Source organism: Oncorhynchus kisutch, unplaced genomic scaffold (genome assembly GCF_002021735.2).
Source record: "Oncorhynchus kisutch isolate 150728-3 unplaced genomic scaffold, Okis_V2 Okis06b-Okis10b_hom, whole genome shotgun sequence".
NCBI classification, from domain to species: Eukaryota; Metazoa; Chordata; class Actinopteri; order Salmoniformes; family Salmonidae; genus Oncorhynchus; species Oncorhynchus kisutch.
In genome coordinates, this window is record NW_022261983.1 from 430,506 (window position 1) to 451,122 (window position 20,617).

At 44.5% G+C, this 20,617-nt stretch overlaps 2 protein-coding genes across 6 annotated transcripts in view; one reads left to right on the plus strand and one right to left on the minus strand.

Annotated features, from left to right (window-relative positions):
* The window catches only part of LOC116359915 (small G protein signaling modulator 3-like), a 23,359-nt gene extending 19,403 nt beyond the window's left edge, over positions 1-3,956 (plus strand). For all 4 annotated transcript variants that reach the window (XM_031813946.1, XM_031813947.1, XM_031813948.1 and 1 more), the window contains exons 18-21: positions 956-1,041; positions 1,127-1,249; positions 1,575-1,635; positions 2,121-3,956. In XM_031813946.1, coding sequence (XP_031669806.1) covers positions 956-1,041; positions 1,127-1,249; positions 1,575-1,635; positions 2,121-2,204 — 354 coding nt within the window. In that variant the 3' untranslated portion in view covers positions 2,205-3,956. The remainder of the gene's footprint in view (positions 1-955; positions 1,042-1,126; positions 1,250-1,574; positions 1,636-2,120) is intronic.
* On the minus strand, positions 3,795-13,163 carry gtpbp1 (GTP binding protein 1). 2 transcript variants are annotated; one of them, XM_031813950.1, is made up of 14 exons: positions 12,490-12,948; positions 9,889-10,000; positions 9,562-9,742; positions 9,055-9,238; positions 8,743-8,907; positions 8,010-8,133; positions 7,654-7,768; positions 7,404-7,548; positions 7,135-7,317; positions 6,795-6,930; positions 6,508-6,686; positions 6,086-6,250; positions 5,539-5,589; positions 3,796-5,228 (listed from the first exon to the last, which is right to left on the minus strand). In XM_031813950.1, the coding sequence occupies exons 1-14, from the start codon at positions 12,685-12,687 to the stop codon at positions 5,115-5,117; spliced, it is 2,052 nt and encodes a 683-aa protein (XP_031669810.1). In that variant the 5' UTR covers positions 12,688-12,948; the 3' UTR covers positions 3,796-5,114. The 2 variants fall into 2 exon arrangements, with proteins under 2 accessions (XP_020328501.2, XP_031669810.1); XM_020472912.2 differs by lacking the exon at positions 5,539-5,589 and having other exon boundaries at positions 3,795-5,228; positions 12,490-13,163.
* Positions 13,164-20,617: the final 7,454 nt, after the last annotated feature.

Genomic DNA, 20,617 nt, shown 5'->3' on the forward strand with positions numbered 1-20,617 from the left:
AATGTTATCCTATAACAAGCCTGTTTATTTCCTCACACCCTGCCACTAAAGACTTCCTCACACCCCGCCACTAAAGACTTCCTCACACCCTGCCACTAAAGACTTCCTCACACCCTGCCACTAAAGACTTCCTCACACCCTGCCACTAAAGACTTCCTAAAGACTTCCCGCCACTAAAGACGTCCCGCCACTGAAGACTTCTTTATTCCATCTCCAAGATCTGAAAGAACTGTGTAATATGGGACCTAGTTCTCTATTGAATTTACAGTATCTGGGCCTCCTGAGTGGTGCAGCGGACTAAGGCACTCCATCACAATGCTAGCGGCGTCACTACAGACCCAGGTTCAATCCCGGGCTAGACTGACTATACAATAATTCACTGACAAACCTCTGGGAGGCTCATGAGGCTGCGCACAATTGACCCAGTGCCGTCCAGGTTAGCCGTCCAGGTTAGGGGAGGGTTTGGCTGGGATGTCCCAGGCCATGCGTCTGCACGCTGACTTCAGTCGCCAGGTGTATGGTGTTTCCTCCGACACATTGGTGCAGCTGGCTTTTGGGTTAAGCGAGCAATGTGTCAACAAGCAGTGTGGCTTGGCGGGGTCGTGTTTCAGAGTACGCATGGCTCTCGACCTTCAACTCTCCTGAGTCCATACAGGAGTTGGAGCGATGGGACAAGACTGTAACTACCAATTGGATATCACGAAATTAGGGAGATAAAGGAGGAAAAAAGTACAATTTAAAAAATGATGATACTTAGTATCTACATTTCAGGTGCTTTGCATTTCAGGTGCTTTCAAAGGGGGAATGAGGAACTGCCTAGTGGTAGGGGCCGATGGGCTGTGAAGGTTGACTGTTAGAAACATAGGCCTTAGGCTACAGACAGTTTTACACTGAATGTTTTGTTCATAAGCATTTGTTTCAGTGATGCTTCAGCGCCCTCGTCTGTCTCTTTCAGGCGGTGCAGTCTGTAAATATGAGCCACGACTCTGCACACGCTCAGATGGACGTCAAGTTTCGCTCGCTCCTCTGCGTGGGCCTCAAGTGAGTCACACAGATTCTCTCACTCAGAGATCCTGGCTGTCCCTCTTATCAGTGAACACCTAACCACATCTCTCTCACCCCACAGTGAACAGGTGTTACACCTGTGGTTGGAGGTGTTGTGTTCCAGTATGCCTGCAGTGGAGAAGTGGTACCAGCCCTGGTCCTTCCTACGCAGCCCAGGATGGGTCCAGATCAAGTGTGAGCTCAGGTAAAAGATGGAGACAGATGTCCACGAGAGAGACAGAGTGGGAGAGATTAAGAGAGAATGAGAAGAGATTGGAACGAATGATTGAGAAATAAAACAAAGGAGAGATTTGAGTGAAACTGAGATCACAAGTGAAAATGAATGCGAGAGCGACGCACACAAGACGGTGCCAGCAGACTATTACAAGATTAAATCACGCCATTCAAGCGTATTAACAGCTAGATTATTTTTGAAAGACTTAGAGGCCAGGATGAAGTGAAATGGATATAAAATGGTGTATGTGTGGAAAGGATGGTGGTGTGGTTTTAAAAAGGTGATGTTTCCTTAGGGTTCTCTCAAAGTTTGCCTTCAGTCTCTCTCAGGACTGTGAGCTGCCTGCCAAGAAAGAGGTATGTATGTATGTATGTATGTATGTATGTATGTATGTATGTATGTGTGTAAAACACACCCACCCACCCACCCTGTGAACTCATACCTGTGTGTGGCTGAATTCTGCAAAACCATTCTCAAAGAAGGGTTTGCAGATGTGTTGGTTGACCATTACCTCTTTAGTTGGGATCTCTAGGTAAACTCTGATCTCTGGTCAATGTAGTTGGTCTAGTTACTCAACTATGGGTTTAGGGACTAGAATAGGAAACTAGAGTTATCTAAACAACAAGCTGTTCCTGGTTCAGTTGTTGGAGAACGTAGCTGGTGGTGGCTAGTGATAGTAGAATAGTGAACATTGGTGAAAACCATCCCAATGCGCACACCTCACCCATAACCCTTTGACTTCCATTGTGGACATTTTAAACTGCACCCAGCAACTGCTGTTCCTTATACACTCCCTTTAAACAAACAGCCTCTTTCTTTCACTCTTTATCCCCCCCTCCAGGAGAAAGATCAGAGGCCACTGAAGGAAGGAGTCCAAGACATGTTGGTGAAGCATCATCTCTTCAGCTGGGACATCGATGGCTAGAGACACACACCCAAAGCCTGCAAAAAACTCCCTTGCCCAACACATGCTGTGTGTCTACCAGAGATCTTTCTGTTTCTTTCATATTGACTGCTATGTCAGAACCCACTACTTGTGTTTCCATCACTACCTCTCACTAGGAAGTATTGTATTGTTCAGACATTTGATCATCATTCTACAAACACATTGATATGCATCGTGGTTTCCCTTCCTCGTCTCAACTAAACTGCATCCGAAGCCTTTCTACTGAGGATAGTACACTAGAGGGGGCGCGTTCAGCAAGAATGTTATTTTTGGAATGTTCAGATAGAAATAAGCATTGTAGAACAAACATGCCTCTGACATGTAGAATAAGGAATAACATCAGCTCTATTCATGGCATTTCTATCTGCAATGTTTGGCAACTTAACGTGGCAAGGGTATCATTTGAGACACAAAAGACTTTCCATGTCCTTTCTGAGCTTGCTAACAAATCAAGTATTTTGATGTGTCTATTAAGGAAGCAATTAGTATGTAACCAAGGTTGATAGTCCTGGCTGTCACCATGGCTGTTAGTTCCTGGGTGAAGCTACTGTGTATGTTGTCCACACCAGTGTTTCTGATACTTTAGATCAGGTGCAGAAGACTAGGAATATACAGAAAGTGCTGATTGTAGCATTCCTTAGGTACAGAGTAGTCAACTCTACTGTGCCATATGAAGTATTTCCTCAGACTCAAGGACTGGGGTGTATCACTAAGAACCAAACCGGGAGGAATGTACCTGAATTTGTCCCAGAGAAACTTGTTTTTGTTGTGAAACGTTTTGCTACAGTGGGCACTGATCTGATGTCGTAGTACCACGTGTGTCCTGCTACCAGTACTGTAGTAGGATGTGCTGATTGAGAAGTGGAACGTACTCCTGTGTTCCTGCTACCAGTACTGTAGTAGGATGTGCTGTTTGAGAAGTGGAACGTACTCCTGTGTTCCTGCTACCAGTACTGTAGTAGGATGTGCTGATTGAGAAGTAGAATGTACTCCAACCACCCTGTCGATCTGTGTTGGTACCCAACAATCCCATTCTACTCTGCATTCCATCCACTATTGTCTCCAAATGTTTAGTGCCAACATGGCTCTCTGTTGTGGGCTACTAAACAGTGTATCTGTAGTAGTCACTTTGCTGACTGGGAAGAACTACTGTACTATAAACTTTTATTTCAGTTCATTTCTTTATTACAATGGATGTGTCCATCCGCCATCAAACTAACCTCCATCTTGGTGGGTAATTACTGAAGAAAAGCCACTTGACTTTCACACATCACCTTGCAGTAATATTACACTATATACATAAGAAAATAAACTCGATCTCCCTGTTGTGCTCTGATATGAAAGGCAGTGGATTTAACCATCAGAAAATGGTGGTATACTATCCCAGTAACTTGTATTCATTCCCCTCATCTTAACCCGTAGCACTGCTACCGTACCTATAGACTTGTCATACTGCACAGAGACAAATGGTATCAGTTCAGACTCACTAACCTCAAACTATACAACGTTAACCCTAATTTCAACCCCTATGCCTATAGTTTTCACGTACAACACAGTTGACCAATCAGAGATCAATAAAGCCTGTTTTTATTGGTGAATGTCAGAAGCAAACAGAATTCCACAACTAAGTAAACAGTGATGGTCCAAACAGCACTGCGACTATTATTACAATCAATGTCTCACTTAAACAGTTGCTAATCAAGTGTACATTAAATTCTTAAATAAACCTTATTTTCAGTGTAAATGGAATCATTTATTTTAGGACAAGTGGCCTTCAACTCCTCTCGCCTCCTGAAAAATGACGAGAGAACGTGGATAAATGCGCTTGTATGAAATGACAACGACTCTGCTCAGGCAAATTACATTTACAGGTGTGATCCCAAAATAAGTGTAAAGTGATAAATGCATTTAGTTGTGCGCATGTTTTTGTCAGACACAACAGCTGATCCACAGGGGGTGTAGTATAGTTGTAAACTCTTCAGAGAGGAGGATACACATGACTGTCCTCCATGAAAGGTGGCTATCGAGGAGGGGAGGATATTTTTCCATTTCGCCCACAAACACTCAATCCCTTTCCGGGCCATGGAGGATGGACTTGAGGAAGGGTGTGATAGTCAGACAAACCCTGGCTTTCCATTTCACCCACAAACACTCAATCCCTTTCCGGGCCATGGAGGATGGGTGTGATGATAGTCAGACAAACCCTGGCTTTCCTTTTGGTCATAAATGGCCAATTAAACATCTTATCTACAATATTTCACTCATAATGAAGGCCCACTAAAATGTACCGTGACCTTACTTCCTTTCATTAATCTTCACATTTTAGTATAAAATTAAATAGAAAACATGCTTCATTATGTCATTGGGGGATTCTAGTGGTAAATAGGAAATGAGAGAAACTAGTATGCCTGCTAAACAGTGAAATAATGAGCTATAATGCATGGAGCTGGGTTACTCTACTGTAAGGCAATAGCTGCTCCTGTGGCTTCGGGCCCATGATTAACTATACACAGTATTACAGTGATTCTCACCGTAGACCCAATGAAAGAAGGCATACCAGGTTCATATACTGTAAATATAATAAGGATGCTTTCTAAACTAATCGGAGATAAGATGAGGAGAGTGAGGAGGCAGAGGTAACCATCTACAAGCACAGAGCTGGGAGCTGCTTTTCACCTAGACTTTCTCTGGTGTGAGTGATAAAGACACTTGATAAGGTGATAGATAGCCGGGTGGTATAGAGGGAGAGAGGTGGGGAAAGGGACATTTTATGACCCCATTTTTTCGACGGGGGTTTGTAGTGGAGTAGTTTTGGGAAGGGGGGGATAGTTGTCTGCTGAAACAGGTGGATGGAGGAAGTACTGTAGTTTGGGGGCTGAGGGGTGTAGTTTAGGAACCTCCTGTGCCTGCTGATGACGGGGCTGCTGTGGTGGAGCTGCTCTGGTTTGATTTGCCTTTATGTCTCTGTCCTCCTCGTCTCCTGCTCCCTCCTCCTGACTTTGTCTGTAGAGAACAGATCACAATCAGACAGATGGAGAACAGAAACAACTGGGTTAACAAAGAGGTTACCATTCAAAATCACTTCCAGCTAAGACTGATGTATCAAACTGAACTACATGCTGTGGACACATCTCTAGAAGATTCATGTTTGGTTCACATCAGTTGAGGCATGCATTGTTTCAGGATATTTACAGAAGTTACTGGACAAGACTCATTTCCCAAACCTCAATTGTTACATAACTCATTTGACCTAATTATCTTGTTTACCTGCCTGGTTCCCATTGTTTATCTTGCTCTGTTTGTTTCTGTTTACCTTGCTCTCTTTGTTTCCCTCATTACTCTGAGGGTCATCCTCCCCCTCTGTCTGAGGAAGCAAGCAAAGCACCAACACAGAGAGAGGAGGAATGGAGGGCAAATCAAGGATGTAGTAACGTTGTAATGCACAATGAGGATGAAGAGCAAATGAACGTGGAAATTGAAAAGAACGCAGAGGATGAAACAGGGTGAGAGGAAAAGAGACAGGGTGGCAGGTGGAGTAATCAGTAAATGAGAATAGCAATGAAAAGGAAGGAAACAGTAGGGTGTGAAAACATGAAGAGGAGAAGAATAGTAGGAAAGGAGAGGTGTTAGGCAGATCAGACAGACACAGCTACAGAAGAAAACATTCTAGAAGCAGTAAAGCAAGTTCAGAGGAAAGCTTACGCACCACACACACACACACACACACACACAAGTTAAACACTTACACCTATTCAACTGCCCTGAAACTATTACTTTCACGACTCGACCTGCCATCTAACCATCCCCTCCACTCCCTTCATCCATCCTTTCAATTTGTTCCTTCACTTTCTCTCTCTCACCAGTTGTTGTGATTGGTGCGGACTGTCTGGTCGGGCTGTGCTCGCCTCGTCCTCATTGGCAGGCATGGTTCCATCCTCTCTGCGGTACGGGGCCTTTTTCGTAGACTGCATTTTGATTTGCGGGGGTTTGAAGTTTGATGGCAGATTATTGGTCGACTGCAACAGCTGTAAACACCCACCCACCAATAAGATTAATGCATGAGGGAAGTACTCTGCATGCAGGTACTCTGGTGTCTTTATGACCTTGCGTAACCATTCAGAACCATTCATAAGCCTTTAAGTCCAGACCTTGGTGTATCCCTCTGAACACCAGTCTACTCTCTGGTCTATGTGGAGGAACTCTGGGGTCTTCATGAGCATGATCCTTCATAAACCCTTTCCAACCATTCATAAACCCTTCATAAGCCTTTCTAACCCCTGACCTTGGTGATGGTGCCCACAGCCTTGGTGCGTCCCTCTCTGAACACCAGTCTCTGGTCTGTGTGGAGGTATTCGGGGGTCTTGATGAAGCGGAAGTGGACCGATGCCTTGTCCCCTGTTCGTAGACAGTCTCTGTTCATGGTCAGGATAGTGGCTGTCTGCCTGATGCTGCCACAGTGCACTGCGAAGGGGGAGAAAGAGGAATGACGAGAGAAGGAGAGATGTATATAGTCAGACATGAGACAGCTGTGTGTGTGTGTGTTTCTGTGTGTGTGTGTGTGTGTCTCACCCATGGCCTGGTAGCGGGGTGATATCGTAGTTGGGTGGTGCAGAACCAGAATCTCAGCCATAAATTCCCATGATGCCTGTGGGTTTAACCTGGGGGACACCATCACCATGCCTTTCCTTATGGATGAACGCTTGATCTAAGGAGGGAGAGAGAGCGGGAGGGGAGGGAGCGGGAGGGGAGGGAGAGAGAGAGGGATGGGGAGGGGAGAGATGAGGTAGAGAGAGAACATGGAGAGAGGGAGCGGGAAGGGAGGGGGTAGGGGGACGAAACATTTATCTATGCATCAGAAGTGTTGTAATACCAAACATCTCCAGCAGGGGACACTAAAGAGAAAATATACCTTTTTCAGGGCGAAGGAGGCAGTCTGTCCACCTCTCACCTCCTTGACTGGCATCCTCTTCCTGTGGATAGATTTGACTGCAATGGGGAGGAAACTGCCCAGTGGGTCTGGGCCTAACAACATTGTGTCATTCAGACGTATCAATCCACGTAAAGTAGTCCCTGAAACGACTGTGCCTACACCCTGACAGAGAAGTTAAACATGGTTAGAGAGGTGTGTGTGTGGCATCAATATGCATGTGTAGCAGCTGCTTTGTGTGTGTGACTAACCGGTACTGAGTAGGTGTCATCTATCTGGAACTCTGCAGGTTCATCTTCTCTGAAGGAGGTTTTAGAAGACAGCAGGTTGAGGAACATCTTCAGCAGGTCCATGTTCTCTCCTGTCACATTGGAGATCTGGAAGATTGGACACATCCTACACACACAAACACACTGAATTATGGTCCCCTATAATTGAAGCAAAATCCAGTTTATAAAGAGTGTGTGATTGTGGCTACAAAGTGTGTGCCTTAACGTTTACCTCTCAGAGCTGAAGTTGGAGGCGGTGACGATGACGTCATCTTTGTTTTGGACCAGAACAGGGATCTTTCTGCAGCCTGGCGACTTTAGTAACCTCTGGAGCAGCTTTAACGTCTCTGTTACAATAACACAACCAGTAAAGTCAGGTTTTGTGATGACTGTCAATATTGTAACCAAAAAAAGGGGGAGGGGGGGGCCTCATCACTAAATCTAAGAGAAAGCAGTATGGTGGGGTAGAGGGAATATGGTTTCACCTGTATAATTATTTCATATCAGTGCAGATGTGGGGAAGGAGTCCAGGAAAGGAAGCAGATTTAGACTTGAGATGCACCCAGAAAGAGAAAGAAAGGAACTGACCTTGTAGGATGTTGGCAGGACACATGTCTATCTTGGTGACCACTACGAACACAGGCACATTGAGGGCCAGGGCCAGACCTAGATGCTCCTTAGTCATCCCTACGATACCTGCATTACTGCCCACCTAGAGAGAGGATGGGAGAGATAGACAGGGAGAGGGGATAGAGAGCAAGGAGGGGAGGGAAGGAGGGAGAGAGCAAGGAGGGGAGGGAAGGAGGGAGAGAGCAAGGAGGGGAGGGAAGGAGGGGAGGGAGAGAGCAAGGAGGGGAGGGAGAGAGCAAGGAGGGGAGGGAAGGAGGGAGAGAGCAAGGAGGGGAGGGAGGGAGAGAGAGCAAGGAGGGGAGGGAGGGAGAGAGAGAGCAAGGAGGGGAGGAGGAGAGAGGAGGGAGAAGGAGGAGAGAGCGAGGGAAGGAGGGAGAGAGCGAGGGAAGGAAGGAGGGAGAGAGCGAGAGGAGGGAGAGAGCAAGGAGGGGAGGGAAGGAAGAGAGAAGGAGGGAGAGGAGGGAAGGAGGAGAGAGCGAGGGAAGGAGGGAGAGAGCGAGGGAAGGAGGGAGAGAGCGAGGGAAGGAGGGAGAGAGCAAGGAGGGGAGGGAAGGAAGAGAAGGAGGGAGAGAGCAAGGAAGGAGGGAGGGAGAGAGCAGAAGAACATGGTGAAAGATTCATCAGTGGTGCTGTTGATGGATAGTAATGTCAGAAAAAGCACCAACGCCCACACACTACCCCCCTCACTCACCATGAGCATGCAGAAGTCAGGCAGGTGTCCAGTCATTCCAAACACTGTGGTCTTGAGATACTTCTCATGTCCAGCTAGGTCTATGAAGGTGATGACCTTAGAGGACCTCTCACAGATCTTAGTCCAATCTAGACTGCCACCATGGCTGTCTGGCTTATTCACCACCTAGGATACAGGAACAGAGATTACACACAACAACCACTTCATGTCTCCATCTATAAAACCAATTCATCAACAAAATGATCAATGAAGCAGTGTTATCCCAGTGTAATCTCTGTCACCTATAAGCCCCTCCTATGTCATCTCCCTCACCTGTCCCTTCTGGTCGAAGCCCAGGATGTCGTTCCCCACACTGCTGGTCCTGCCACTCTCCATTTCGTGTTTGTGCCTGAAGAGTTTCTGGCGGGCGAACCCCCTGCCGTTGTCCAGTTCCCCGTGGGTCAACACCCCCAGCAGGGTGCTCTTACCTGCATCCACGTTACCCACCACCGCTACCCTGAGAGAGGGGGAGAGAGAGGGAGAGAGGAGAGAGGGCGGAGGGGAGAGAGGGCAGTAGAGGGAAGGAGAAATTTGACATTTGGGACACTAGATCAGATGAAGATGAAGAGGAGAGGGATGAAAACAGAGTATTGCTCGTGTGTTGCTTTGACAACACTGGATCTCCCCCCTTTATGTCAACGTCCCCTTAAGCTTTTTGGAATTTAAATTGCATTTGAGAGACATGCTTGTCCTCGTCAGCCCAGGTCTAATGTCAAAACACGTCTAATTGTTGATCAAGTCAGCCTTTGACCCCTGACACTTGACCTTCCCCCAACTCACCTGACCTCCAAGAAGTCTTGATCACCCACGCGTCGGCGGATGAGGTAGTCGCGTACCTGCCCCCCAGCTTCGATACGCTCCCTCAGCAGGATCAGCTCTGACTCGGTCTGCTCACACAGGGACTGAACTGTGGCTACAGACGCCTCCATGTCTCCCTCATCCAGACCATAGTCACCTCCATCTGATAGAAAGGGGTGAGGGGTTGGGGGGGTTTATCGGTGTAAAATGTCAATCGCTACAGTAAGTGACTGATTCTGTGAGCTAGTGAATGTAGGAGCAAATCAGTGCATACTGTATAGCCTCATTAAGTGAGTGAGGCTGACTTACCTGAGCCAATCCCAACAACGTAGATGGTCTCCCCACAACCCTCGTCCATCCTCTCCCGGAGTTGTCGTAGTAACGAGTCATACTGCTCTCCATTAGGGCTGACCAGGGCCAACTGACAAGGGAGGGAAGGAGAGACAGAAAATGGTTGATGTAGGCCTGGGTATCCTACAACATAGCCATGGTGGAAAGCCTACACATATTTCCATTGATATAGGCCTAATTGTACTTTATCAAAAGCTATAGGGCTATTCATCTTGTATTGTCCTCTATCTGGGTAGAGTTGTGAATGCTACACCATTTCTGTGAAAAATGGATTATTCATCTCGTCTAAAAACATTTGACTATCTGGGTACTCAGATTTGGCTGTAGATTTCCCTTACAAGCTTTCAGTCCAAATCAATCTCTATACAATGTTCTCAGCTTAGGGAACCCTGATAGAGTCCATTTATAGTTGTGAATACCCCACTATTTATGTGAAAATAGATTAATCCAAACAGTGAGCGAGTTCGTTTTGCATCACTCTGGCCCCGGTGGGCGGGGTTTGCACATTTAAGACCATTCCATTGGTCCTAAACTGAAATCTCTACCCACCCTAGAGCACCCAGCCACGGAAAAAGAAATCGCCCAATCAAAAGCAGGTGAACTTGCCTGACAGCTTTCTGTTACTGAGTGTTGCATCAGAAGAAGACTTGTTTGGCTTTTTCGAGACATACATTGATGGCAGATTTTTAAATCATCACAGTGGTTTCATAATAATGACATTAAAAAGTCATTATTACTCAAAGCTGCAGGCTAAAGTTAAATCTAGACTTGGTTTCCTCTATCATAATCGCTCCTCTTTCAACCCAGCTGCCAATCTAACCCTGATTCAGATGACCATCCTTCCCATACTAGATTACAGAGACATAATTTATAGATCGTCAGGTAAGGGTGCTCTCGAGCAGCTAGATGTTCTTTACCATTCGGACATCAGATTTGCCACCAATGCTCCTTATAGGACACATCACTGCACTCTATACTCCTCTGTAAACTGGTCAACTCTGTATACCCATCGCAAGACCCACTGGTTGATGCTTCTTTATAAAACCCTCTTAGGCCTCACTCCTCCCTATCTGAGATATCTACTGCAGCCCTCATCCTCCACATACAACACCCGTTCTGCCAGTCACATTCTGTTAAAGGTCCCCAAAGCACACACATCCCTGGGTCGCTCCTCTTTTCAGTTCGCTGCAGCTAGCGACTCGAACGAGCTGGTAAAAACACTCAAACTGGACAGTTTAATCTCAACCTCTTCATTCAAAGACTCAATCATGGACACTCTTACTGACAGTTGTGGCTGCGTTGTGTGATGTATTGTTGTCTCTACCTTCTTGCCCTTTGTGCTGTTGTCTGTGCCCAATAATGTTTGGACCATATTTTGTGTTGCTACCATGTTGTTTTGTTGTGTTGCTACCATGTCGTGTTGCTACCATGCTGTTGTCATGTTGTGTTGCTACCATGTCATGTTGCTACCATGCTGTTGTCATGTTGTGTTGCTAGCATGCTGTTGTCATGTTGTGTTGCTAGCATGCGGCGTTGTCATGTGTTGCTGCCTTGCTATGTTGTTGTCTTAGGTCTCTCTTTATGTCGTGTTGTCTGTGTTTTGTCCTATATTTATATTAGATTTATTTTTTATCCCAACCCCCGTCCCTGCACAGGGGTAGGCCATCATTGTAAATAAGAATTTGTTCTTAACTGATTTGCTTAGTTAAATAAAGTTGAATAAAAAATAAACACACACACACCTAGCCTATTTGTTCTGTAGTATTGACACCAAAACGTCCTACAAGTATTGCATCTTTCTGTTTATTCTAGTTAGTTTCTCTCTGTTGATACTGATCTTGATATGGATGAGTGCCAAAGATGGAGGGAGATGAGTTTCCTGTCAGTCAACAACACACTGATCATTGTTCAGCACTGTAAGTTGAGCCTGGCCCATTTGCCAGAAACACTTCCTTCTGACACACACCATTTCCCCATTGCCCTGTGTTTCATCAGGCCAAGTGGTGGCACAGTATGTATAAGGACTCATCAACCAGAGAAAGAGTGGTTGCTTGTGGTGGCTTGAGTGGTAGCTTGTGACTCACAAACCATGGCTGTGGTTTGTGAGTCACACTGCTGCTGGAGTGTCCCCTCTCTAGCCAGTAGTTACATCAGCCAGAACACATTCAAGACCCATTCAAACCACATCTGATATGCTTGCTAAAGCCTCTTAAGGATCCGCACCTTTATTTCAATTTTCTTGTTACTTACAACCTTCATGCTAATTGCATTAGCCTACGTTAGCTCAACCGAAGCTTAAGGGGACAGAGTCAGTAGGACATTTAAAACTACAAACTTTTGCCACAAATATAGTTCTGAACTTTTAGATATGCAATTCTGCATAACATTTTAAGCAAGATGGGTACTCAGCTAGATTGATTAGTATATAGCACAATCGTTATTCTAACTAGCGAACTTAGCTTGCAATACAGCAGCCAGAATGACAGCAAGTTTAGGCATAATAAATGCCAATTTGAAGATGATAAACACAGCCCCGACTAGCGCGGGCAGGCTAACTACCTTGCTAGTGAAGTCAATCCCGAGATCCCCGGTCTCGCCGTTGAAGAGGTCGCCGTCCTCGAGGCACTCTTCCCCGGCGTCATGATCTCCACAACCTCCTCCATCCGGAGCGAAAATGCTCGCGGGCATCAGAGCGTCTGCGAGGACTGGTATGGCATTTGGGCTTATATTCGGCTCGTGTGCAGCCAACGATGCCATTATGTCAGCTTTGCAGTAACGATTGCTATATTGTCTTCTTGCTGTCTCTTGTGTTGATTATTATGACAGCTAGCTAGCTTCAGACCACTAAACAGCTGATATATGTGCAGTTATTACACAGAACTGAGAAACAAAGCAATTGTATGATACAGGCAGAATACAAAATTATCTCGTACGTTTTGGCTATCTGCTTTCTGTGTAGCTAGCAATAAAACATATGTTTACAATCCTCCAAGTGGCAACAGAAAATTGCGGTGACGTAAATTAAAAAACATAAGGGGGTTGGTTCATAGTGTTTTTTTGCTGACACACCTTCTTATCAAAAATCTAACCAATTGCGCGGCCGAATACCCAAATAATATTCCAGAATAAACCAATCAGAGCAAGTGAGTGCTTCACATATAATTAGAAAAAACGTCCCGCGTGGTTAAAATATCGGCGTGGTTGATATCAGCAATGCGTCAACTCATTGTATCAGGATTGGTTCCTGCTCATTCATTGAATAAAGATAAAGTCGCTTTAACGGAATGATGCAAAGAGGTGCAAAACATGCCTGACATGCCTAACGTTATTCCCAAACAAGCCATAGGTCAATTGTAACCAAGTAATAACCAGTCATCGAGGGGAAATCTGCAAACAGGGGAGACTTCCTTGTGAGATGCCAATGTGATATGTTGATGATAAAGGGGAAACAGCAAGAGCTGTGACGTAGTTAGCTTCAACCGCATTTGAGGATTCTGATGGGACATTGGTATAAACAGACCACGAGCTATGATGTAGCCTGCCAGCGAGTCAGCCAGTGTGCAATCATGGGGCAGGCACACTACCAACTGTGACACAAAGGCATAGACCTCTTGGCAGCGTATAGATAATGAGTGAGCGTAATGTTTACTGTTCATTTTTGTATATTTTCTACCTCACTTGCTTTGGCAATGTTAACATATGTTTCCCATGCCAATAAAGCCAACAGGGGCTAAATACAGTCCAGGGAGGTTTCATACCCAAGATAATATTTTTTCCATGGAAATTAAATACAATTTTCTCCCTACTCAAATCTACCTACTTAATATGATTTAGTAATGATCATTGCCGCTCAGTCTGACTGACTGACATGTAGGCTGGATGATGGCCTATGATGTGTATGTTGGCAACGATTTCCTTTTTAATTCGGCACATTTGTTTTTACTTTTTAACTCTACATTTTTAGGAAAGGGCTCGTTTCACGGTAAAGTCTGCACCTGTTGTATTCGGCGCGAGTGGCAAATAAAATGTGATGTGAACCTGGCATATATTGTAGGCCGATATTATGGTTTCTATTGCAAGTGTACTACCCAGTGGCAACACACGAGGGCAGTATAGATGAGGGAGGAATGGTTTATGTGGATAACGTTATTCAGATGCCATGTGCACAGTTTCCAGTAACTGGGTGTGCCCAAGCCTGAGAAATAGTGTGCTGGTGACCAACATAGATATTACGAATGATAGTGGGCAAATCCCCCAACCGACAAGGTGAAACATTTGTCGATGTGCCCATGAGCAAGGCACTTAACCGTAACTGCCCCATGGTCACTGATAATGGCAGACCCTGGCCATGACCCCACTCTCCGAGGGTTTCTCAGGAAGAGAAGGATATGCAAAAAAACACATTTCCAATAACCACATGTGTAAAATACACACTAGTACATGACAAATATAAGCAGAAACCAAATGATTATAATAAAATGATGTTGTGTAAAGATCTGTTGGACTACTTTATGTGACTGGAACATTGTTCTCTATATCTAACCCAGTGTACAGTTTGCTGTAGAAGAAGTATCAGTTATGCAGCTGTTTCCTCTGTCCATCCAGCTCTGGTTTCTGTTGTAATTGAGTCTTATGACTGTCTCAAGACCAGCCCAGGGGAACTGAGTCTGTGCTACACATTGAACTCTTACACCACATTTAGCAACACACAATGTCATCTGAATTTGGCCTGATACTGTGCTGGTATGTGGGTATGTGTGCATGAAACCACAGAACCATAGAATGATAATGGAAAACTACTAATTCTCTGGAGGGTGTGTGTGTGCTACTGAATGGAGGATATGTTTTTGTAAACAGTAGCAATGCAGTCCAAAGTATATTAAATGTGGGCTATCCTGACTTCAGTAGCAATGCAGTCCAAAGTATATTAAATGTGGGCTATCCTCACTTCAATAGCAATGCAGTCCAAAGTATATTAAATGTGGGCTATCCTCACTTCAATAGCAATGCAGTCCAGAGTATATTAAATGTGGGCTATCCTCACTTCCCACAGCTGTGCATCACCTCGTTATTCCCCACTAATTGTGTTCTATTACATCATCATCATGGCTCATGTAGGCTTCTCCCATGTTCCTAGAGAACAGGGACAGCTTGGCCTTGGCAGAATAACACTTCAAGAACAGCTCCTCGATTACAGATGATGAGATGCTGATCTATCGGCCTCCATCTCCAAATGCACAGAAAAGCCACATCCTGTGCCACAGCCTACTGTTGTTTGTCACTGCTTATCTTGGAGTTCCTTTGAGGTAACCACTGTGTCTTTGGTGTTACAGATAAGGATTAGATTCGACTGTATCTTAGGCTAGGTTGAGGAGTGATATTGCAATGAGGAGGAGTTGAAGACAAGGTTTCCAGTTCAGAGTATTGATTAACTAAACGCATAGCACAAAGACACTGGAGCATATTGGGGATAGTATCGAGATATGGAATAGATTTTAAGGCCGGTAGTTATGGTTGTGTGATACAAGTTGTGGTTTTTAGTCAGGTCACGCACAACAAAAGGAAATGCTAAATAATTGGGCCACCTCATAGACGGGTTGGTTATTTCTAGCAACAAAATGGACGCGTGCGTGCCCAATCATAGCCAGGAGAAGTAATTTGGGGTGGGGGTGGTGCAATTTTTGAGCCAGTATATCGGTCCGCTAATGCAGAACTAGTAAGGGCCCAGCGCACTACTTTTGTGAAAAAAACTAAATGTATTTGAGAGTTTACCAGCATTTGTATCTTGAGTCTGATAATTATCTGCACAAAACAGTTGATCTGAAAATAGTTGCTTGATGTAGTGAGCGCATACATTTTCATAATGGCCCCCTGTGGGAATCAAACCCACAACCCTGGCATTGCACGGGCCATGCTCTACCAACTGAGGCACATTATCACATCACATAATCACAAACCCCTTGATGTCTCGATGTACTCAATTACTGTATTGTGCACTTTTTTCTTCATGTTTATGGAAAGTCTACAGGTACAAACCTAGATGACCAGCCTAGGTACAATACAGTAATGTACATTTACATTAAGTGGTCTGTAAGGTTGTTAAATTAATACTGCACAAAAAGTGGTTATTTGATCAAGAAAAATATTTTATTTGATGTGAATGTTTTGTGTCTTTGCCCATAACTTTGCACCTTTTGATGTCAATGTTTGAGAACAGGGTTTAGCTCTTTCTGGAATCCATTAGAATGACAATTGCAGAGAAGAGGAAAAGACAGGGCAACAACTCTTACAATTCCAACTATTGAAACCTGCAAGATACTGTAATTATACAACTACCTTTCTTGAGCAAAGCAGAGATGCTGAAAAAATGTTTTGCCCCCACTACAGACATCTATATCAGTCCGATAATACTAGTAAACGCCCAGTGCTGTCACACCCTGACCGTAGAGATCCTTTTATTCTCTATGTTTGTTTGGTCAGGGCGTGACTCGGGTGGGAAACTCTATGTTCTGTGTTTCTATGTTTTGGCCGGGTAGGGTTCTCAATCAGGGACAGCTGTCTATCGTTGTCTCTGATTGGGAATCATACTTAGGCAGCCTTTTTTCCTTTTGTATTTGTGGGTAGTTGTCTATGTTAGTGGCCTGTATAGTCCTAGTAAGCTTCGCGGTTGTTCTTTGTTGTTTCTTGTTTTGTTGGTGACATTTATAATAAAGAAAACTGTACGCTCACCACACTGCACCTTTTTTGGGGGGGAAAAAAATTGATTTTTCAGGGGGTGCTGCAGCACCCTCAGCACCCCTACTTTCCATGGATATGAGTGTAAATATGGGGCAAAACAGACAAGGTTGGATTAGATTGTTGACAACATGTAAACTATATTTAATCTCCAATGTTTATTGAAAACAAATACATTTGTACAATGAACAATTGTTGTCTCTCAAATACATTGTTACAGTTGTTAGCTAGCTAGCCATTTATTTGCCACATTAGCACAGACATGACATCAGTCAAAAAAACTCAAAACAACATAAAACTAGCCTACGATTCCCCATACGGCAATTTCTTGTCATTATCACTAGTTATCTGGCCAATCAGAAGCACAACAACTCATGGACTTCTGCCCCATTGAAGCTTGCACATCATTTATGTGACATTGTCTGTTAAATGGTCTATGTTGCCACAAACACTCAACTAATACTGAGGTAAAACAAGCTGCTTATATACCAGGAAGGGAGAGGAATGGTGATTAGCAGTGAGTTCAGAGGTAAGTTCAGTTCGCTTGAACGTTTGCTACATTGTGGAACAGTTTGCTTGATGCCTACAGTGAAAAGCCTACAAGAGGAATATCCTCTGTGTGGACACGTTTTCATATTGTATTGGACTAAAATGAGAAGAACTTTGGAGTGGCCAAATACAGGCTACTGTGAAACTCACTATTCAGGTAGATTGCAATTTTGGAATTTACATTTATTTATTTTTGTATTTGTAATTTGTTTTATCATTATTGTTATTGTATATCATGGTTATTATTGTTAGCCTATTTATTCATCAAAATAAGTTATTTAAATATGCCAAATTTTGACATTTTCATTGGCTAAATTTAGTTGGATCTGTCTTTTTAATTGTGTGATCCGTATTTAGTTTAAGATAGATTATAAGTAGGCCTGTTGTAAAATAAATAACAGTGGGTAATTGCTGTCATGTGTTGGGTATGGTAGGCACTAGTGTTTTTGGGGTAATTGCTGTCATGTGTTGGGTATGGTAGGCACTAGTGTTTTTGGGTAATTGCTGCCATGTGTTGGGTATGGTAGGCACTAGTGTTTTTGGGTAATTGCTGCCATGTGTTGGGTATGGTAGGCACTAGTGTTTTTGGGTAATTGCTGCCATGTGTTGGGTATGGTAGGCACTAGTGTTTTTGGGGTAATTGCTGTCATGTGTTGGGTATGGTAGGCACTAGTGTTTTGGGGTAATTGCTGTCATGTATTGGGTATGGTAGGCACTAGTGTTTTGGGGTAATTGCTGCCATGTGTTGGGTATGGTAGGCACTAGCGTTTTTGGGTAATTGCTGTCATGTGTTGGGTATGGTAGGCACTAGCGTTTTTGGGTAATTGCTGTCATGTGTTGGGTATGGTAGGCACTAGTGTTTTTGGGTAATTGCTGTCATGTGTTGGGTATGGTAGGCACTAGTGTTTTTGGGTAATTGCTGTCATGTGTTGGGTATGGTAGGCACTAGTGTTTTTGGGTAATTGCTGTCATGTGTTGGGTATGGTAAGCACTAGTGTTTTTGGGTAATTGCTGTCATGTGTTGGGTATGGTAGGCACTAGTGTTTTTGGGTAATTGCTGCCATGTGTTGGGTATGGTAGGCACTAGTGTTTTTGGGGTAATTGCTGTCATGTGTTGGGTATGGTAGGCACTAGTGTTTTTGGGGTAATTGCTGTCATGTGTTGGGTATGGTAGGCACTAGTGTTTTTGGGTAATTGCTGCCATGTGTTGGGTATGGTAGGCACTAGTGTTTTTGGGTAATTGCTGCCATGTGTTGGGTATGGTAGGCACTAGTGTTTTTGGGTAATTGCTGCCATGTGTTGGGTATGGTAGGCACTAGTGTTTTGGGGGTAATTGCTGTCATGTGTTGGGTATGGTAGGCACTAGTGTTTTTGGGGTAATTGCTGTCATGTGTTGGGTATGGTAGGCACTAGTGTTTTTGGGGTAATTGCTGTCATGTGTTGGGTATGGTAGGCACTAGTGTTTTGGGGGTAATTGCTGTCATGTGTTGGGTATGGTAGGCACTAGTGTTTTTGGGTAATTGCTGCCATGTGTTGGGTATGGTAGGCACTAGTGTTTTTGGGGTAATTGCTGTCATGTGTTGGGTATGGTAGGCACTAGTGTTTTGGGGTAATTGCTGTCATGTATTGGGTATGGTAGGCACTAGTGTTTTGGGGTAATTGCTGCCATGTGTTGGGTATGGTAGGCACTAGCGTTTTTGGGTAATTGCTGTCATGTGTTGGGTATGGTAGGCACTAGCGTTTTTGGGTAATTGCTGTCATGTGTTGGGTATGGTAGGCACTAGTGTTTTTGGGTAATTGCTGTCATGTGTTGGGTATGGTAGGCACTAGTGTTTTGGGGTAATTGCTGTCATGTGTTGGGTATGGTAGGCACTAGTGTTTTGGGGTAATTGCTGTCATGTGTTGGGTATGGTAAGCACTAGTGTTTTTGGGTAATTGCTGCCATGTGTTGGGTATGGTAGGCACTAGTGTTTTTGGGGTAATTGCTGTCATGTGTTGGGTATGGTAGGCACTAGTGTTTTTGGGTAATTGCTGCCATGTGTTGGGTATGGTAGGCACTAGTGTTTTGGGGTAATTGCTGCCATGTGTTGGGTATGGTAGGCACTAGTGTTTTGGGGTAATTGCTGCCATGTGTTGGGTATGGTAGGCACTAGTGTTTTTGGGTAATTGCTGCCATGTGTTGGGTATGGTAGGCACTAGTGTTTTTGGGGTAATTGCTGCCATGTGTTGGGTATGGTAGGCACTAGTGTTTTTGGGTAATTGCTGCCATGTGTTGGGTATGGTAGGCACTAGTGTTTTTGGGTAATTGCTGCCATGTGTTGGGTATGGTAGGCACTAGTGTTTTTGGGGTAATTGCTGTCATGTGTTGGGTATGGTAGGCACTAGTGTTTTTGGGGTAATTGCTGTCATGTGTTGGGTATGGTAGGCACTAGTGTTTTTGGGGTAATTGCTGCCATGTGTTGGGTATGGTAGGCACTAGTGTTTTTGGGGTAATTGCTGCCATGTGTTGGGTATGGTAGGCACTAGTGTTTTTGGGTAATTGCTGCCATGTGTTGGGTATGGTAGGCACTAGTGTTTTTGGGTAATTGCTGCCATGTGTTGGGTATGGTAGGCACTAGTGTTTTTGGGGTAATTGCTGTCATGTGTTGGGTATGGTAGGCACTAGTGTTTTTGGGGTAATTGCTGTCATGTGTTGGGTATGGTAGGCACTAGTGTTTTTGGGGTAATTGCTGTCATGTGTTGGGTATGGTAGGCACTAGTGTTTTGGGGGTAATTGCTGTCATGTGTTGGGTATGGTAGGCACTAGTGTTTTTGGGGTAATTGCTGTCATGTGTTGGGTATGGTAGGCACTAGTGTTTTTGGGTAATTGCTGCCATGTGTTGGGTATGGTAGGCACTAGTGTTTTTGGGTAATTGCTGCCATGTGTTGGGGATGGTAGGCACTAGTGTTTTTGGGTAATTGCTGCCATGTGTTGGGTATGGTAGGCACTAGTGTTTTGGGGGTAATTGCTGTCATGTGTTGGGTATGGTAGGCACTAGTGTTTTTGGGGTAATTGCTGTCATGTGTTGGGTATGGTAGGCACTAGTGTTTTGGGGGTAATTGCTGTCATGTGTTGGGTATGGTAGGCACTAGTGTTTTTGGGTAATTGCTGCCATGTGTTGGGTATGGTAGGCACTAGTGTTTTTGGGGTAATTGCTGTCATGTGTTGGGTATGGTAGGCACTAGTGTTTTGGGGTAATTGCTGTCATGTATTGGGTATGGTAGGCACTAGTGTTTTGGGGTAATTGCTGCCATGTGTTGGGTATGGTAGGCACTAGCGTTTTGGGTAATTGCTGTCATGTGTTGGGTATGGTAGGCACTAGCGTTTTTGGGTAATTGCTGTCATGTGTTGGGTATGGTAGGC

Bases quoted from the DNA above. Each gene is read 5' to 3' on its own strand.
- gtpbp1 (XM_031813950.1), bottom strand. From the start codon at position 12,687: ATGGCATCGTTGGCTGCACACGAGCCGAATATAAGCCCAAATGCCATA. The intron at 5,590-6,085 runs GTGAGAGAGAGA...TTGCTTCCTCAG, and splicing joins CGCACCAATCACAACAACTG to ACAGAGGGGGAGGATGACCC. The intron at 5,229-5,538 runs GTAAACAGAAAC...TGTTCTCTACAG, and splicing joins AGGGAAACAAAGAGAGCAAG to ACAAAGTCAGGAGGAGGGAG.